This window comes from Macaca mulatta, chromosome 19, assembly GCF_049350105.2.
Source record: "Macaca mulatta isolate MMU2019108-1 chromosome 19, T2T-MMU8v2.0, whole genome shotgun sequence".
Classification (NCBI taxonomy): domain Eukaryota; kingdom Metazoa; phylum Chordata; class Mammalia; order Primates; family Cercopithecidae; genus Macaca; species Macaca mulatta.
In genome coordinates, this window is record NC_133424.1 from 49,369,109 (window position 1) to 49,386,828 (window position 17,720).

Sequence of the window (17,720 nt, forward strand, 5' to 3'; positions counted from 1 at the left end):
TCTTGCTCCCAGAATACTGTGCCGCCAAGGCGGTCACTGGACCTTGCCGTGCGTCCTTCCCACGCTGGTACTTTGACGTGGAGAGGAACTCCTGCAATAACTTCATCTATGGAGGCTGCCGGGGCAATAAGAACAGCTACCGCTCTGAGGAGGCCTGCATGCTCCGCTGCTTCCGTGAGTCTGCGGCCCCTCAGCCCAGGAAACCCTGCCCTTGAGGACCCTGGGCCATCTCCCCATCCCTAAAATATGAAGGCCTTGGAAATGCTGTTCTTGGGCCCACCAGGGCGGCAAGGCCTCTAAGCCCCAGAAGAGCTGGAATAAAGTCCCTCAAAAAGAGCTCCCCATGGAGGCCCTGGCTGAGGGGATCCCCTATGGCCGCTCTGTGGAATGGGAGCTGTGAGCTGACCTCAGGCTGTGTGTTCTCTTTCAGGCCAGCAGGAGAATCCTTCCCTGCCCCTTGGCTCAAAGGGTAAGTGGCCCCTTACCCTCCTCCTGCCATCAGCCTGCCTCCTCCCTTCCTTGACTGAGCTCAGCCCCGCCCAGTTGTGGTTTACATTATCCTTTATTGTGAACATCATCTTGGCAGAAAGTCATATTTTTGCGTGAGAATGGCGAGGTGGTGGTTTGTCTCACCATTCAGTGTACATAGTTGGGGCTGGAGTGAGTCAGTCACGAGGCAGGCCCTGCCCAGGTGGCGTGAGTGACTGGGGATGAGGTCTTCCTGTTGGGCATTTGAGGACTGCTGCACACGGACCTGAGACTGGCCTGGGGTGTGGAGGGAGCGCTGTTGTGTGGGGCATAAGAGTTGGTCACGGGTGACAGGATGGAGGGCCACAGGCCAGGGTGTTTCCCAACACAGTCTGGCCTGAGCAAGAGGCCAGCCCTCTGGCCTGTGTTTCTGAGCCTGAGTTGCAGATGATAGTGTTGGCACAAAAGACCTGCCATGCCAGTCTGGCCTCTTTCTCCGCCTGTTTCCCTGTGAAGGAGCTGGGACCTGGCCTGGGAGTCTGTCCTGTTCTAGCAGTGAAGCCTGGTTTGCCAGGCATGGGACTGGGAAGCAAGCAGTCTGGGTCTGGAGGGTGGCCCCAAAAAGGCCAACTCTGCAGCTCCATAGCCACAGGGGAGGCTGCCACAAGAGGTCACACTCCTTAGCCGGAGCCCCTCCTGAAGAAAAGCATCTGAGCTGACCAGTGGGACTGCAGTGGGGCAGACACTATTAAATTTGCTGGCACAGCTCTGAGGACACCCTCACTTCCACCCTGACTTCATCCTGCAGCAGCTCTCAGCCCTCGCAGCCCCTGCAGGGCTCCATCTTTCTCTATTGCCAGTCAGCGTGTGTGTGCACAAAGCCCCTAAGGTTTCATGTGTACACACCCGTGCTAAATGTTTTTTACACCCTTGTGCATCTCTTGGCCTGGGGCTCCTGTGCAGGTTGCCCCACGTATCGGGGGAAACCCCACCCCCGATATTCAACTTGGGTTCTTTTCTGTTTCCCTAAGTGTCAGCTGGTCTGAGAAATAAAGGGAAAGAGTACAAAAGAGAGATTTCAAAGCTAGGTGTCCGGGGGAGACATCACATGTTGGCAGGTTCCGTGATGCCCCTGAGCCGTAAAACTAGCAAGTTTTTATTAGCGATTTTCAAAAGGGGAGGGAGTGTATGAATAGGGTGTGGGTCACAGAGATCACATGCTTCACAAGGTAGTAAAATATCACAAAGCAAATGGAGGCAGGGCAAGATCTCAGGACCACAGGATGGGGCGAAATTAAAATTGCTTATGAAGTTTCCACACACATTGTCATTGGTAACATCTTATCAGGAGACAGAGTTTGAGAGCAGACAACCTGTCTGACCAAAATTTATTAGGCGGGAATTTCCTCGTCCTAATAAGCCTGGGAGCGTTACAGGAGACCAGGGCTTATTTCATCCCTTGGCTGTGAAAGACAGCTGCCCCCAGGGTGGCCGTTCAGAGGCCTACCCTCAGGGGCGCATTCTCTTTCTCAGGGATGTTCCTTGCTGAGAAAAAGAATTCAGCCGTATTTCTCCTATTTGCTTTTGAAAGAAGATAAATGTGGCTCTGTTCTGCCTGGCTCACTGGCAGTCAGAGTTTAAGGTTCTCTCTCCTTCCCAGAACATTGCTGTCATCCTGTTCTTTTTTCAAGGTGCCCAGATTTCGTATTGTTCAAACACACATGCTCTACAAACAATTTGTGCAGTTAACGCAATCATCACAGGGTCCTGAGGCAACATACCTCTTCCTCAGCTTACGAAGATGACGGCATTAAGAGATTAAAGACAGGCATAGGAAATCACAAGGGTATTGATTGGGGAAGTGATAAGTGTCCATGAAATTTTCACAATTTATGTTCAGAGATTGCAGTAAAGACAGGCAAAAGAAATTATAAAAGTATTAATTTGGGGAACTAATAAATGTCCATAAAATCTTCACAATTTATGTTCTTCTGCCATGGCTTCAGCCAGGTCCCTCCATTTGGGGTCCCTGACTTTCCGCAACACCCAAGAGTTGGGCTTTTAGTTCAAAAAGAAGGAACACAGACGGCCACTCTGCTGGCACACACATAGCATGGCACCTCCTTTTTTGGGGGAATCTCCTTGATGGCATCTCTGGCAGGCTGTGTCCTCTCCAGCTGCAGTTCTGTACCCTCTCTGGGTTGGGGAGGGGCATTTGGTCCTCAGCCTGAGCCCACCTGGATTCCCCAGGCCCTTGGTGAGCCCCACTCTGGCTGCAGCTCCCCTTGCCTGGCCCATCCTGAGGCCCCTCTCTTGTCCTCAGTGGTGGTTCTGGCGGGGCTGTTCGTGATGGTGTTGATCCTCTTCCTGGGAGCCTCCATGGTCTACCTGATCCGGGTGGCACGGAGGAACCAGGAGCGTGCCCTGCGCACTGTCTGGAGCTCCGGAGACGACAAGGAGCAGCTGGTGAAGAACACATATGTCCTGTGACCGCCCTGTCACCAAGAGGACTGGGGAAGGAAGGGGAGACTATGTGCGTGCTTTTTTTAAATAGAGCGATTGACTTGGATTTGTGCGATCATTAGGGCTGAGGTCTGTTTCTCTGGGAGGTAGGACGGCTGCTTTCTGGTCTGGCAGGGGTGGATTTGCTTTGGATATTCTCTAGGAGGCTCCTCCTTGCATGGCCGGTGGTCTGGCAGCAGCCCCGAGTTGTTTCCTCGCTGATAGATTTCTTCCCTCCAGGTAGAGTTTTCTTTGCTTATATTGAATTCCATTGCCTGTTTTCTCATCACAAAAGTGATGTTAGAACCATTTCTTTTGTTTGTCTGATTTATGGGTTTTTTAAGTATAAACGAATGTTTTTTATTAGCATTCTGAAAGAAGGAAAGTAAAATGTACAAGTTTAATAAAAGGGGATCTTCCCCTTTAAAATAAATTTCAGCATGTACTTTCTTTATGGGAGTCCCAATTTCAGCCCTACCAAAACGATTACAAGACATTATCTGAGGTGTCCCATTCTAGAAACATACCCCTCAAAATAGCGTCTTTCAGATCTTTTTGAATGAATCCACAAGATGAAATAAATGTCCTATTATTGAGTGCCCGTGAACTTTCACCAAACCACACTTAGCCTCACCACCTGTGAACGCTGATATTTTCTTACTCTATTTCACTTTGTAAAACTTCTGGCTACAACCCTCTGCACTGATCTTGATGCTCCACTATGGACTGTAGCCCACACCTTGAAGCACTGCCCTCGAGGGCGCAGGAAGGGTGCATGCTGTCCAGGCCTCGAGGACCAAGACCTTCCCGGGTTGGAGGGGCTTAACCGAGTCCTTGTGGCGTCCATGATGCTTCTCCTCTCATGGTTCTGTGCTCTCTGCATCCTGGAGGGGTGGTGGGAGGGCCCTCTAGGTCAGGCCTTGCACTGCCTGCACTGGGCTTTTCTGTCACGTCTCCCACATGCCCCTGTGTGGGAACGGGGACAGAGCGCACTGCCCGGCTGAATTTGTCCTCCAGGCCCAATTCTGCTGCCACCTGTGGGTGTTCCTTTCCCAACACTAGACTCTAGAAGCCCCTTTTCTCCCTCCTCCATTCCAACAAGGAGGTCCTGGGGTACAGGCATCTGGGCACCCCATGAGGTCAGGCTGGACTCTGCTGGCCTTGGAGACACAGGACGAGTGGCCGGGTGCAGTGCCACAGGCCAGATAGTGCTTTCGACTGCTTGGAACCAAAGAACTCATCCCTTGGCCCTTCCTAGAAATCCCTTAGGGCTTAAAAATCTCTTCCAGAAGCAAATTGAGCAAATAGCTGATCTGCTCCTGCCCCACCTGCCTCACCTACAGCAGATGCTGCAAAGGGATCGTGGTGTGTCCTCCCAGCTAAGCCCCGCAGGCCTCAGCCTGCTCTCCAGTGGCCATTGCAGCTGGCTCGGGGTTGGTGAACAAGTGGAATCTACTTAACACATCCCAGACAGATCAGACACCAGGGGTCCTGGTGAGCCTGTGGCCCAGGGAAAGAGGTCCTGGGAGTTAGGAGCCTCTCCACCTGCAGCACTGTGAGTGCGGCCCCTAACCCCTGCAAGCCTGCAAAGTCCGCACATGCGCCTCTGCCTGGCAGGAGCCTTTCTCCACCAACTCCAATATAGGCTGTCTCCTATCTTGGTCATGTTAAAAAAAAAAAAAAAAAGTTGTGCCTTTGGAACTTTTCAAAAACTTGAGAATTGGCTGGGTGCGGTGGCTCACACCTGTAATCCCAGCACTTTGGGAGACTGAGGTCAGGAGTTCCAGACCAGCCTGGCCAACATGGTGAAACCCCCTCTCTACTAAAAATACAAAAAAAGAACCAGGTGTGGTGGCAGGCGCCTGTAATCCCAGCTACTCGGGAGGCTGAGGCAGGAGAATTGCTTGAACCCGGGAGGCGGAGGTTGCAGTGAGCCAAGATTGCGCCATTGCACGGCAGCCTAGGTGATAGAGCAAGACTCTGTTTCAAAACAAAAAAAACTTGAGAATCACTTAATTCCACCATAATAGGAAGTTAGATGAAGGGAATTCTCTGAAGCCCAGTTGAGCTTCTGTAGGTTTCTAGTACAATGAGCCTTTATATGTTTCTAGTGCAGAAGCTGCTGCTCTGTGACCTGTTTCTCCTGCCTAAAACTGCCTCTTTCTTCTTGCGGCAAGGGAGGCCCTGGCCCCACTGCTCCTGGCAGCTCGACTCCATCCGGGCCTCTGGACTCTTTCCAGGGCGACTGGTGGGCCTCACCGCAGCAGACACTCTTCAGGCTGCTGCCGCTGTGGCCCTTGAAGCTCAGCTGTGTCATGTGTTCAACTCTTGGGGCCTTTTATGGCCTGACAAAGGCCCTCTTTTTGTTGCAAAGGCTGCCCAACAGTGGGTCAGTGGCCAAGGCATTCAGTGGCCACTTCACATCCCTGTCACCCTTGGGCTGCTGGCACCGTTGAGAGGTGAAATGGGCTTTATAAAAAATCAACTTGTTGCTTGTCTGAGTGCAGTGGTGTGACGAGTAATTGATCACAACCAGTTAACAGAGTTATTTGTTCCTTCTGCTGCTTCACTTGACCAGCCTGAAAAAAATCATCTCACCGAAAATATAAATCAACTCGGAGCTTCTCACTCGCCTTTTTCCTGGTCCACACACTTGAGAAAGGCAGACAGTGTGGCTCTCCCCAGAAAGGGTTCCCCTAGGCCATCTCCTGGGTAAAGATCAGGACAAAGGGCTTGGGGGTTATACAAACTCATAAACATTTGAGGCCCGGTGCAGTGGCTCATGCCTGTAATCCCAGCACTTTGGGAGGCTGAGGCAGGTACATCACTTGAATCCAGAAGTTTGAGGCCAGCCTGGGTAACGTAGCAAAACCCCAACTCTACAAAAAAAAATTAGCCAGGCATGGTGATGCATGGCTGCACTCCAGTTACTCAGGAGGCTGAGGTGGGAGGATCGCTTGAGCCCAGGAGATCGAGGCTGCAGTGAGACATGATTGCACCACTGCACTCCAGCCTGGGTGACAGAGTGAGACTCTTTCTCAAAAAAATAAACAGGCCGGGCGCAGTAGCTCGCGCCTGTAGTCCCAGCACTTTGGGAGGCCGAGGCGGGCGGATCATGAGGTCAGGAGATCAAGACCATCCTGGTTAACACGGTGAACCCCGTCTCTACTAAAAATACACAAAATTAGCCGGGTGTGGTGGCAGATGCCTACAGTCCCAGCTACTGAGGAGGCTGAGGCGGGAGAATGGCATGAACCCGGGAGGTGGAACTCGCAGTGAGCTGAGATCACGCCACAGCACTCCAGCCTGGGTGACAAAGCAAGACTCCATCATAAATAAATAAATAAATAAATAAATAATCATTCCTGGGTATGTGTGCCTCTTTCTTCCCCCAGTGTTAAGCGCAGGCCTGCCTGATGGGTGCAGCCTCCAGAGGGCAGGCCCACCGGAACGGGACCTATGGGGCTTGGCGTTAGTTCATGTTCTGCCCTTGGGACTCTCCTGGACTCACTCTTCCTAGGTCCCGAAGACAGCGGCCACTTGGTCGAGTGTCCTGTTTGCCAAGTCTCCCTACAGTGTCCCACATCAGACAACGTGAGGGAAAGCGTAAGTCAATTTGTAAAAATGCCCATGTTCCATTCACATCTGACTTCCAAAAACAAGTCTGGGTGTGAGTAGATGGTGAAAGAAGAGGTGAAGCGGTACTTCCTGGGGTGGGATACAGACTGACTTCATGTCCTTGGAGGGAGAGCAACAACCCGGCACCTGGGGAGGGAACACCTTAGACCCCAGGAGGTTGAGGGGTGGGGAGGGTGTAATCCTCCCTCTGGCCTCCAGACCCAGCACCGCTGCTTGGCCAGACTGTCACCTGGTCCTCCTGAGTCCAGCAGCATCTGCAGCTGCTATTCTGACCCACTGTAAGAATAGCTGGCGCAGTGGCTCAGGCTTGTAATCCTGACACTTTGGGAAGCCAAGGCGGGCAGATCACTTGAAGTCAGGAGTTCGAGACCAGCCTTGCCAACATGGTGAAACCCCATCTCTACTAAAAATACAAAAAGTAGCCGGGCATGGTGGTGCATGCCTGTTGTCCCAGCTAGTCGGGAGGCAGAGGCATGACCATCACCCGAATCTGGGAGGTGGAGGTTGCAGTGAACTGAGACTGTACCACTGGCACTCCAGCCTGGGTGACAAAGTGAGACTCTGTCTCAAAAACAACAACAACAGGCTGGGCGCGGTGGCTCACGCCTGTAATCCCAGCACTTTGGGAGGCCGAGACGGGCGGATCACAAGGTCAGGAGATCGAGACCATCCTGGCTAACACAGTGAAACCCCGTCTCTACTAAAAATACAAAAAATTAGCCGGGCGCAGTGGCGGGCGCCTGTAGTCCCAGCTACTCAGGAGGCTGAGGCAGGAGAATGGCGTGAACCTGGGGGCGGAGGTTGCAGTGAGTCGAGATCGCGCCACTGCACTCCAGCCTGGGTGACAGAGCGAGACTCCGTCTCAAAAAAAAACAAAAAAACAACAACAACAACAACAAAAAACCCACACTAGTAGACATGGCCAGTCTAGAGCCATTCTGCACCTGAAGCCATCAATGGCAGCTCCTGAATGTGGGGCCCTCTCTCCCGACACACAAGATGTTTCTAAACATAGGGACAGGCCCAGCCTTGTTCCAGTCTGGCTGGTACAAAATCATAGGCTTCTGATGCCCAAGGAGCCCTGAGCTCTACCCCATGTAGTAATGGAGCCTGCAGCTCAGTAGCACCGCCCATGGGGCTTGACCGAACCAATGCTGTGGTGTTCCCAGTGACGTTTCCCAATTCCTGCCTGGGCACAGTGCTCACGCCTATCATCCCAGCACTTTGGGAGGCTGAGATGGAAAAATGGTTTGAGCCTGGGCGGTCAAGGCTGCAGCGAACCATGCTCACAGTGCTACCACTGCACTCCAGCCTGGGCAACAGAGCAAGACCAGACCCCATCTCTAAAAACAAACAACAATTGGCCGGGCGCGGTGGCTCAAGCCTGTAATCCCAGCACTTTGGGAGGCCGAGATGGGCGGATCACGAGGTCAGGAGATCGAGACCATCCTGGCTAACCCGGTGAAACCCCGTCTCTACTAAAAAATACAAAAAACTAGCCGGGCGAGGTGGCGGGCGCCTGTAGTCCCAGCTACCCGGGAGGCTGAGGCAGGAGAATGGCGTAAACCCGGGAGGCGGAGCTTGCAGTGAGCTGAGATCCAGCCACTGCACTCCAGCCTGGGTGACAGAGCAAGACTCCATCTCAAAACAAACAAACACAATTCCTGACCTGGGCACCCTGGACCCCTCAGGTTGTGTGTTTGCATGTGGGAAGGTGGCCCACAGAATGTCTCTCCTCCGGGGAGGAAGTTGCTTTTTGGGTTTGTAATGACAGGCAATGACAGCAAAGATCAGCAGCTCAGACTTGACTCCCTTGTGTGGGTCCTAATGAAGTGCTCCCCAACCTTTCTGGCATCAGGGACTGGTTTTGTGGAAGACAGTTTTTCCACAGACTAGGGCGGTGGGGAGTAGAGGGTGGTTTCATGATGAAACTTCCACCTCAGATCATCAGGCATTAGATTCTTGTAAGGAGGCCGGGCACATTGGCTCACACCTGTAATCCCAGCACGTTGGGAGGCCAAGGTGGGTGGATCACTTGAGGTCAGGAGTTTGAGACCAGCCCGGCCAACATGGCAAAACCCCGTCTCTACCAAAAATACAAAAATCAACTGGGTGTGGTGACACACGCCTATAATCCCAGCGACTCGGGAGGCTGAGGCATGAGAATCACTTGAACCCAGGAGGCGGAGGTTGCAGTGAGCCGAGATCACACCACTGCACTCCAGCCTGGGCGACAGAGTGAGACTGTGTCTCAAAAAAAAAAAAAAAAAAAAAAAGATTCTCATAAGGAGCACACAGCCTAGATTCCTCGCATGCACAGTTCACTATAGGGTTCGTGCTCCTATGAGAACCTGATGCCGCTGCTGATCTGACAGGAGGTGGAGGATGCTCACTCGCCTGCTGCTCGCCTGCTCTGCAGCCGGGTTCCTAATGGGCTGCAGACCAGTACTGGTCTGTGGCCTGAGGGTCGGGGACCCCTATCCTAGTGAATGGGAGACTGTGTCCGGGATGTCTGAAATAAGACCTGCTGGTCCCCTTGCCCCTGGAACCCGGCGGCACGGTTGAGGTTAATGCTGCAGATTGGAGTCCGGTTGATCATAGATGCTTAATGAGATGCTGTATGAAACACTACATTTGGCCTCAGCCTCTGTTGGTCAGATTCTTCAGAGTGGAAGCAGAATGACACATTCATTCACTTTATCAGCAGCTAAGGCGGTAGAGGGGGGTCTGTCGCTCCTACAGGTCTTGCTGAGTGTGCCAGGAGTGCATGACCCTGATAGCTCTCTCCCCTGGTTTTTTTTTTTTTTTCTTTTGAGACAGTTTCACTGTGTCGCCCAGGCTGGACTACAGTGGTGCAGTCTAAGCTCACTGCAACCTATGCCTCCCGGGTTCAAGTGATTCTCTTGCCTCAGCCTCCTGAGTAGCTGGGATTATAAGGGACACACCACCAGGATTGGCTAATTTTCGTATTTTTAGTAGAGATGGGGTTTCGCCATGTTGGCCAGACTGATCTCAAACTCCTGACCTCAAGTGATCCACCTGCCTTGGCCTCCCAAACTGCTGGGATTACAGGGGTGAGCCACCGCGCCTGGCCTCCCTTGGTCATTTCTTGGGGTTGTGTTTGCAGCAAGCACCTTGAGGGGTGAGGGCAGGCTGGGGATAGCCAGGTAGGTCCCCAAGCTTAGCATGCCTCTTTTGTAACAACCCACTCCCTGTGCAGCTGTCCATCTGGGTCCCCAGCTCTGCCTCCACAGCCTGGGGGAAACCCACACATGCTGGCGCCTATGCTGCTTCGTGTGAGCAGGAAAGCCTTTGTCTCTGACCCTGGAGTTTCGAGGCTTCTCCCAGCATTTTTGAAATAGTAAGAGGCTCACATACGAGCCTGTTAAGTGGAATCAAATCAAATCTGAGACCCAGCAGTCAGCTGGGTGGAGACCAAGCCTGGGCCTTTCTAGTTGGATTGTCAGTCCCTTGGCACTTCCCAGGGATGGTCCGTGGAGATTTCCTGATGATCAGGATCCCAGAACATCAAGGGCCAGAGCAAGACTGGCTGTGGTCAGAGGGCCAGTCCAGAGCTTTTGTCTTCTGGGAAAGGAAACTGGGTCCCTGTATACTCTGTGCTTAAGGTCATCTGTCTCCTGAGATGTGGTTGATTTCAAAGAAAACATTCAGGAACAGGGATTATGGTGTTTACAGAACCAACTCTCTTCCTGTAAACTTCAAGAAAGAAACCCAACCAGCCTTGCTGCAGCTGCTTTTCCAGTCCACCCATCAGCCCCCGGGCGTGCAGGAGTGTGAGACCCGCTGGGAGGACGAGACAGTGCACTCTTTGGTCCCACACCGTCTTGGCTTCCCAACGCAGTTAAACTGACATCCAGAAATCTTCCTAAATGGCAGAGATTAAGTAAAAGCTTTCAGGGTTCGAGTGACCCCCAGAAGGATGGCTGCTGGTGAAATGTTAGAGAAGGGGTAAGCTGACCTAGCAGTGGATGATGTCAATACCGCTGCCAGTCGGAAACACAGGTCCCTTTTTCCTACAGGGGAGAAGGCACTGTTTACACCCTCAAGGCATTTTAGGCAGAGATCATCAGGGAATAAACAGGGAAGGGCAAGCTGGGTGCGGTGGCTCATGCCTGTAATCCCAACACTTTGAGTTCAACACCAGCATGAGCAACATGAGGAAACCTTGTCTCTACTTAAAATATAAAACAGCCAGGCGGGGTGGCGCGTGCCTGTAATCCCAGCTACTCGGTAGGCTGATGCGGGAAAATCGCTTAAACCTGGGAGGCGGAGGTTGCAGTGAGCCAAGATTGTGCCACTGCATTTCAGCCTGGGCAACAGAGCGAGACTGTCAAAATTAAAAAACAGGGCAAGTCAGAGCCGTAAATGCCAAGGCAAGAACAACAGGGAAGTCCCACATGCCACCTGTGCCTGTTGCTATGTGAGGAGTGACCAGGGCCTGGGAAGGACAGACATAAGCTACGGTTATGTTACTGCCCCTGTTAGTCACGGTGGATGAGAACTGAATGGCAAGGCTGGGTGCAGTGGCTCATGCCTGTAATCCCAGCATTGTGGGAGGCCAAAGAGGATCAATTGAGCCCAAGAATTTGAGACCAGCCTGGGCAACATCGTGAGACCCCATCTGTAAAAAATATATATGTATTTATTTATTTTTTTTCTTTTTGAGATGGGGTCTCACCCTGTCATCCAGACTGGAGTGCAGTGGCACAATCTTGGCTCATCACAACCTTCACTTCCCAGGCTCAAGCAATTCTCCTGCCTCAGCCTCCCTAGTAGCTGGGATTACAGACACCCGCCACTATGGCCTGGCTAATTTTTGTATTTTTAATAGAGACGGGATTTCACCATGTTGGTCAGGCTGGTCTCAAACTCCTGACCTCAGGTGATCCACCCACCTCAGCCTCCCGAAGTGCTGGGATAACAGGTGTGAACCACCACGCCCAGCCCAAAATAATTTTTTGTATGAGCCAAGCATAGTGGTGCATGGCTGTAGTCCCAGCTACTCAGGAGGCTGAGGTGGGAGGATCCCTTGAGCCCAGGAGGTCGAGGCTGCAGTGAGCTATGATCATACCACTGCACTCCAGCCTGGGTGACAGAGCAAGACCCTGCCTCAAAAAAAAAAAAAAAAAAAAAATTGCTGGGCGCAGTGGCTCACACCTGTAATCCCAGCATTTTGGGAGGCCAAGGTGGGCGGATCACGAGGTCAGGAGATCGAGACCATCCTGGCCAACATGGGGAAACCCCGTCTCTACTAAAAATACAAAAAATCATCTGGGCATGGTGGCGTGTGCCTGTAATCCCAGCTACTCAGGAGGCTGAGGCAGGAGAATCACTTGAACCAGGGAGTTGGAGGTTGCATTGCAGTGAGCCGAGATCGCGCCACTGCACTCCAGCCTGGCGACAGAGCAAGACTCTGTCTCAAAAAAAAAAAAAAAGAAGAAAACAAAAACGAACATTGATTGAGCATCAATAGAACTTGTGCCAGGCAGGCTCTGTGCAAAACCATTTCCTAGAAAAGTTTTCTTTTTTACAGAGGAGGAAACAGAAATCCACAGTGGCTAACTGATTTGTCCACAGAAGAGTAAGTGTAGTGACTGACCTCCAGGACCCAAACCTGCAACCCTTCTGTGCCGGTGGTGACTCGCCCTTAGCACACTACCTGGCAGCAGGCGATACCACCCATTCACTAAGGCATGGCAAGCAGCCCTCCTGAGTCACACCGTTCTGGGTGGTGCACAAAGCGGGAGTTCTCACCCTCATGGAATGCGTGCTCTGCCTCGAGAGACAGACACTTTCTCTCATATCCTGTGTCCAGTTGCAGGCAAAGCCACAATCATTGCTCACCTCCCAGTCACACTCAGGGTAAAGAGCAAGGGTCTTTGATTTACAAGTTCATGCCCGCCACCCGCCTCTCCTTCCACTCTCTCTGCCACTCTGACCGCAGAGCAGCTCCTCAGACACAGGTACATTCCTGCCTCAGGTGCCTTTGCATTTGCTCTTCCCTCTTCCTCTATATGCTTGCGTGGCTTGCCTGCTTGTCTTCAGGTCTTTTTTTTTTTTTTTTTTTTGAGACGGAGTCTCGCTTTGTCGCCCAGGCTGGAGTGCAGTGGCCGAATCTCAGCTCACTGCAAGCTCCGCCTCCCGGTTTACGTCATTCTCCTGCGTCAGTCTCCCGAGTAGCTGGGACTATAGGCGCCCGCCACCTCGCCAGGCTAGTTGTTTGTATTTTTTAGTAGACACGGGGTTTCACCGTGTTAGCCAGGATGGTCTCGATCTCCTGACCTCATGATCCGCCCGTCTCGGCCTCCCAAAGTGCTGGGATTATAGTCGTGAGCCACCGCGCCTGGCCTTTTTTCTTTTTTTTTTTTTTTTGATTCTCGCCCTGTCGCCCAGGCTGGAGTGCAATGGCACCATCTCGACTCACTGCAACCTCTGCTTCCCGGATTCAAACGATTCTCCTGCCTCAGCCTCCCAAGTAGCTGGGATAACAGGCGCCCACCACCATGCCCAGCTAATTTTTGTATTTTTTTAGTAGAGATGGGGTTTGACCATGTTGGCCAGGCTGGTCTGGAACTCCTAACCTCAGGTGATCCGCCTGCCTCAGACTCCCAAAGTGCTGGGAATACAGGCGTGAGCCACTGCACCTGACCGCCTTTTAAAAAAAATTAATTAATTTGTATTTATTTATTTTCAGGTCCTCCTTTAACAATTTTTTTTTTTTTTTTTTTTTTGAGACGGAGTCTCGCGCTGTGTCACCCAGGCTGGAGTGCAGTGGCGCGATCTCGGCTCATTGCAAGCTCCGCCTCCCAGGTTCACGCCATTCTCCTGCCTCAGCCTCCGAGTAGCTGGGACTACAGGCGCCCGCCACCACGCCCGGCTAGTTTTTTGTATTTTTAGTAGAGACGGAGTTTCACCATGTTAGCCAGGATGGTCTCGATCTCCTGACCTCGTGATCCACCCGCCTCGGCCTCCCAAAGTGCTGGGATTACAGGCTTGAGCCACCGCGCCCGGCCAACAATTTTTTTTTTTTTAATAGAGATGGGGTTTCGCCATGTGGCCCAGGCTGGTCTCAAACTCCTGAGCTCAAGCCATCCAACCTCCTCAGCCTCCCAAAGTGCTGGGATTACAAGCATGTGCCACTGTGCCTGGCCACCCTCAGGTCTTGAAGTGTGCTGGAGACATAGTAGGTGCTCAATAAATACATGCCGAAGAAGTGAATGTGAAGAAAGGTAACTGCAGATGGTGGCAGGCATGGGCTATGCTGGACTTCAAGCCGGGGAAAGGGGATGGAGCATTGCCACTCTGAGTTGCTGGCAGCCGAGCCAGGCGCCTCTGAGGAATGGACATGTGAGCAGACACCTGAGTGTACAAGGGCATGAGCTGCATGCTCATTACCATGCCCAGGCCTCAGCCACCTGCTCCTAGATGCCCACTCCTTGTAGATGCAGGCAGCCCAGTTGCTGGGGGCAGGGCTGGGCTGGAGAGGGACGCCAAGGATATCTCACCTCACAGCGGTAGGAGCAGATGGCTCAGGCTCCAGTTTCTACCCTAACCTGACCTGAGCCCAGCCCAGGGGAGGGAAAACTGGGCCCAGCTGGCTGCTCATTCCTCTGAGATCTCCCAAGAGGGTGAGACAGAGGGGCCAAGCCAAGCATTGGAATCAAGCTACACTGCCTGCGTTTGAACTATATATATAGCATGAACAGACTAGAACTAGACTACGTGTGTGTGTGTGTCTCGGAGTCTTGCTCTGTTACCCAGGCTGGAGTGCAGTGATGCAGTCTCAACTCACTGCAACCACCGCCTCCTGGGTTCAAGCAATTCTCAAGCCTCAGCCTCCCGAGTAGCTGGGATTACAGGCGTGCGCCACGATACTCAGTGATTTTTTATATTTTTCACCACATTGGCCAGGCTGCTCTTGAACTCCTGACCACAAGTGACCCTCCCGCCTCGGCCTCCCAAAGTGCTGGGATTACAGGTGTGAGCCACTGTGCCTGGCCTGTGTGTGTGTTTTGAGACAGGGTCTTGCTCCGTCAACCACGCTGGAGTGCAGTGGCTCGATCACAGCTTACTGCAGCTTGGACTTCCCGGGCTCAAGTGATTCTCCTGTCTCAGCCTCCTGAGTAGCTGGGACTACAGGTGAGTGCCACCATGCCTGTCTAAGTTTTAATTTCATGTAGAGATGGTCTCAGTATGTTACCCAGGCTGATCTCAAACTCTTCAGCTCAAGTGATCCTCCTGCCTTGCTTCCCTCCCAAAGTGCTGGGATTACAGGCATGAACTACTGCACCCAGCCCATGCTCTATGTTTACCCTTCGTCTTCTTACCTAATCCCTCAGTTTCCTCATCTGTGAAGTAGGGGTTGGAACAGTACCTACTGTCATAGACTGAATGTTTGTGTCTTCCCCAAACTCCTGTGCTGAAGCCAAGTGATGGTATTTGAAGGTAGGACCTCTGGGAGGTCACCAGGTGATGCGGGAGGAGCCTTCATGAATGGGATTTGTGCCCTTATAGAAAGGGACACAACGTGAGATGATCTCGCTCTCGGCCATGCGGAGAGGCAGGGTGGCTGTCAACGAGCCAGGAAGCGGCGCTCCTGACACCGGATCTACCAACACCCCCATCTCAGACTTCCAGCCTCCAGGACCGTGAGAACTGTGTTTCCTGTTAAAGCCACCCTCTCTGTATTTGTTACAGCAGCCCACACTCATAAAGACATTTATCTTCCTTTTTTTTTTTTTTTTTGAGATGGAGCCTGGCTCTACCACCCAGGCTGGAGTGCAATGGCACAATCGCGGCTCACTGTAACCTCCGCCTCCGGGCTGAAGTGATTCTCCTGCCTCAGCCTCCAAGTAGCTGGGATTACAGGCGCCCGCCACCACGCCTGGCTAAATTTTGTATTTTTAGTAGAGACGGGGCTTCACCATGTCGGCCAGGCTGGTCTCAAACTCCCCTTGGGTTATCCACCTGCCTCGGCCTCCCAAAGTGCTGGGCATGAGCCACCGTGCCTGGCTTGACACTTATCTTTTATATCTATATACTTTTTTCTTTTTTCTTTTTTTTTTTTTTTTGAGACGGAGTCTCGCTCTGTCGCCCAGACTGGAGTGCAGTGGCGCGATCTCGGCTCACTGCAAGCTCCGCCTCCCGGGTTCACGCCATTCTCCTGCCTCAGCCTCCGGAGTAGCTGGGACTACAGGCGCCCGCCACCACGCCCGGCTAATTTCTTTTTGTATTTTTAGTAGAGACGGGGTTTCACCGTGTTAGCCAGGATGGTCTCGATCTCCTGACCTCGTGATCCGCCCGCCTCGGCCTCCCAAAGTGCTGGGATTACAGGCTTGAGCCACCGCGCCCGGCCACTTTTTTCTTTTTTGAGACGGAGTCTAACTGTGTCACCCAGGCTGGAGTGCAGTGGTGCAATCTTGGCTCACTGAAACCTCTGCCTCCCGGGTTCAAGTGATTCTTGTGCCTCAGCCTCCAGAGCAGCTGGGATTACAGGCGTGCACCACCGTGCCCAGCTAATTTTTTTATTTTTAGTACAGACAGGGTTTCACTATGTTGGTCAGGCTGGTCTCGAACTCCTGACCTCAGGTGATCTACCTGCCTCTGCCTCCCAAAGTGCTGGGATTACAGGTGTGAGCCACCATGACCGGCCTAAAACACCTACCTTTTATTTTTAAAAAATCCAACACATTATCAGTACTTCATGCCAGACACCATTCTAGGAAAGTAACTCTTCTTTCACATCAACCCCATGGGTAGCTGTCATTTACAGATGAGGAAACTGAGGCACGGAGGTGAAGCAACTTTCCTGAGGTCACCCTGCTACTAAGTGACACAGGTGGCATCTAGTGCAGCAGGCTGGCTCCAAGTCTACGCCCCTCACCCCTCAGATGCTGCTCACCAAGCCGGAGGGGCTGTGGGAGCGAGTTAGAACACAGGACGCCCCTGGCAGCAGCGCCCTGTGTGTGAAACTACGGCGGAGGAGGCCATATTGCGGCGGTATGCAGGAAGGCGGGGGCACCTCCCTCCAAGAACCAGCATCTGAGCTTTTTGGGGAAACATGTAGCTCCCTGAATGGCATCCACAGAGCCCCCCTCAGTCAGCCTCCCCTCAGGCACCAAGGCTGGCGGAGACCACCACTGTCCATCTCCCTCACTCCTCACAGAGGAAATGCTGGGCGGTGCCGCGCAGTCAGGGCTGAGGACCGGGACAGAGGTTGGGTGGGGCGTGTCAGCATTCCTCCAACGGGCAGGTCTCAGCGCTCCTCCCACTGCTCCACTCCTCTGCAGGGCCCAGGTGCCCTTGGCCCTGGGACACACCTCTCGCCATGGAGTTCGACCTGGGAGCAGGTGAGCTCCTGGGGAGTGTGGATTGGAGGTGGAGGGGGCGAGAATCAAGCCCAGAAGCTGCCCGCACCAACCACCCAACTTCTCTCCACAGCTCTGGAGCCAACCTCCCAGAAGCCAGGTGTGGGGGCGGGCCATGGGGGAGACCCCAAGCTCAGTCCCCACAAAGTTCAGGGCCGGTCGGAGGCGGGGGCAGGTCCGGGTCCAGAGGTAAGTCTCCTCATCACCGGCTGCGGACGGGCGGGAGGGGTGGGGTTGCCCCTGACCCCAGGGTCCTGCCTTGGGCTTCCAACTTCGGGGGCTGGGTAAGGGGCACCGCCTCACTGCCGCACCTCCATCCAGCAAGGACACCACAGCTCTTCCGACTCCAGCAGCAGCTCCAGCGACTCGGACATGGATGTGAAGGTAAGGGGTTCTCGCCAGCGTCCCCAGGCCCGTGCCCTGCACCGCAGAGAAGCGTCCCAGCGCAGGGGCTGGTGGGGAGGGTGCAGGAGGCGGTTCCTCTGTCTCCTTCCAGCCCAGAACCATCTCTTCTCTCCCATCCCTGCCCTCGGTCCCACAGCCCCACACCGCTGGCTCCAAGCAGCACGAGAGCACCCCCGGCAAGGCCAAGAAGCCCAAAGTGAAGAAGAAGAAAAAGGAAAAGGGCAAGAAGGAGGCTCCTCACTGAAGGGCCCTGGACAGGGCTCATTAAACCTTCCTCTCTGCCTTCTGCGACTGATCAGCGCAGTGCCTGCTCCGGTC

At 53.2% G+C, this 17,720-nt stretch overlaps 2 protein-coding genes across 5 annotated transcripts in view; both read left to right on the forward strand.

The window, feature by feature from the left end:
- SPINT2 (serine peptidase inhibitor, Kunitz type 2) overlaps positions 1-3,420 on the forward strand; it is a 33,995-nt gene extending 30,575 nt beyond the window's left edge. For 2 of the 3 annotated variants that reach the window (XM_077976476.1, XM_077976475.1), the window contains 3 exons: positions 13-174; positions 431-469; positions 2,792-3,403. In XM_077976476.1, the coding sequence (XP_077832602.1) occupies positions 13-174; positions 431-469; positions 2,792-2,958 (368 nt within the window). In that variant the 3' untranslated portion in view covers positions 2,959-3,403. 3 annotated transcript variants of the gene reach the window in all.
- Positions 1-17,691, forward strand: part of C19H19orf33 (chromosome 19 C19orf33 homolog) — a 231,429-nt gene extending 213,738 nt beyond the window's left edge. The window contains exons 1-5 of one of the 2 annotated variants that reach the window (XM_077982621.1): positions 14,989-16,629; positions 16,796-16,979; positions 17,071-17,186; positions 17,319-17,381; positions 17,539-17,691. In XM_077982621.1, the coding sequence (XP_077838747.1) occupies positions 16,958-16,979; positions 17,071-17,186; positions 17,319-17,381; positions 17,539-17,646 (309 nt within the window). In that variant the 5' untranslated portion in view covers positions 14,989-16,629; positions 16,796-16,957 and the 3' untranslated portion in view covers positions 17,647-17,691. Of the gene's footprint in view, positions 1-14,988; positions 16,630-16,795; positions 16,980-17,070; positions 17,187-17,318; positions 17,382-17,538 lie in introns of those variants that run through there. The other variant, XM_077982622.1, reaches the window with a different exon arrangement.
- The last annotated feature ends 29 nt before the right edge of the window (positions 17,692-17,720 follow it).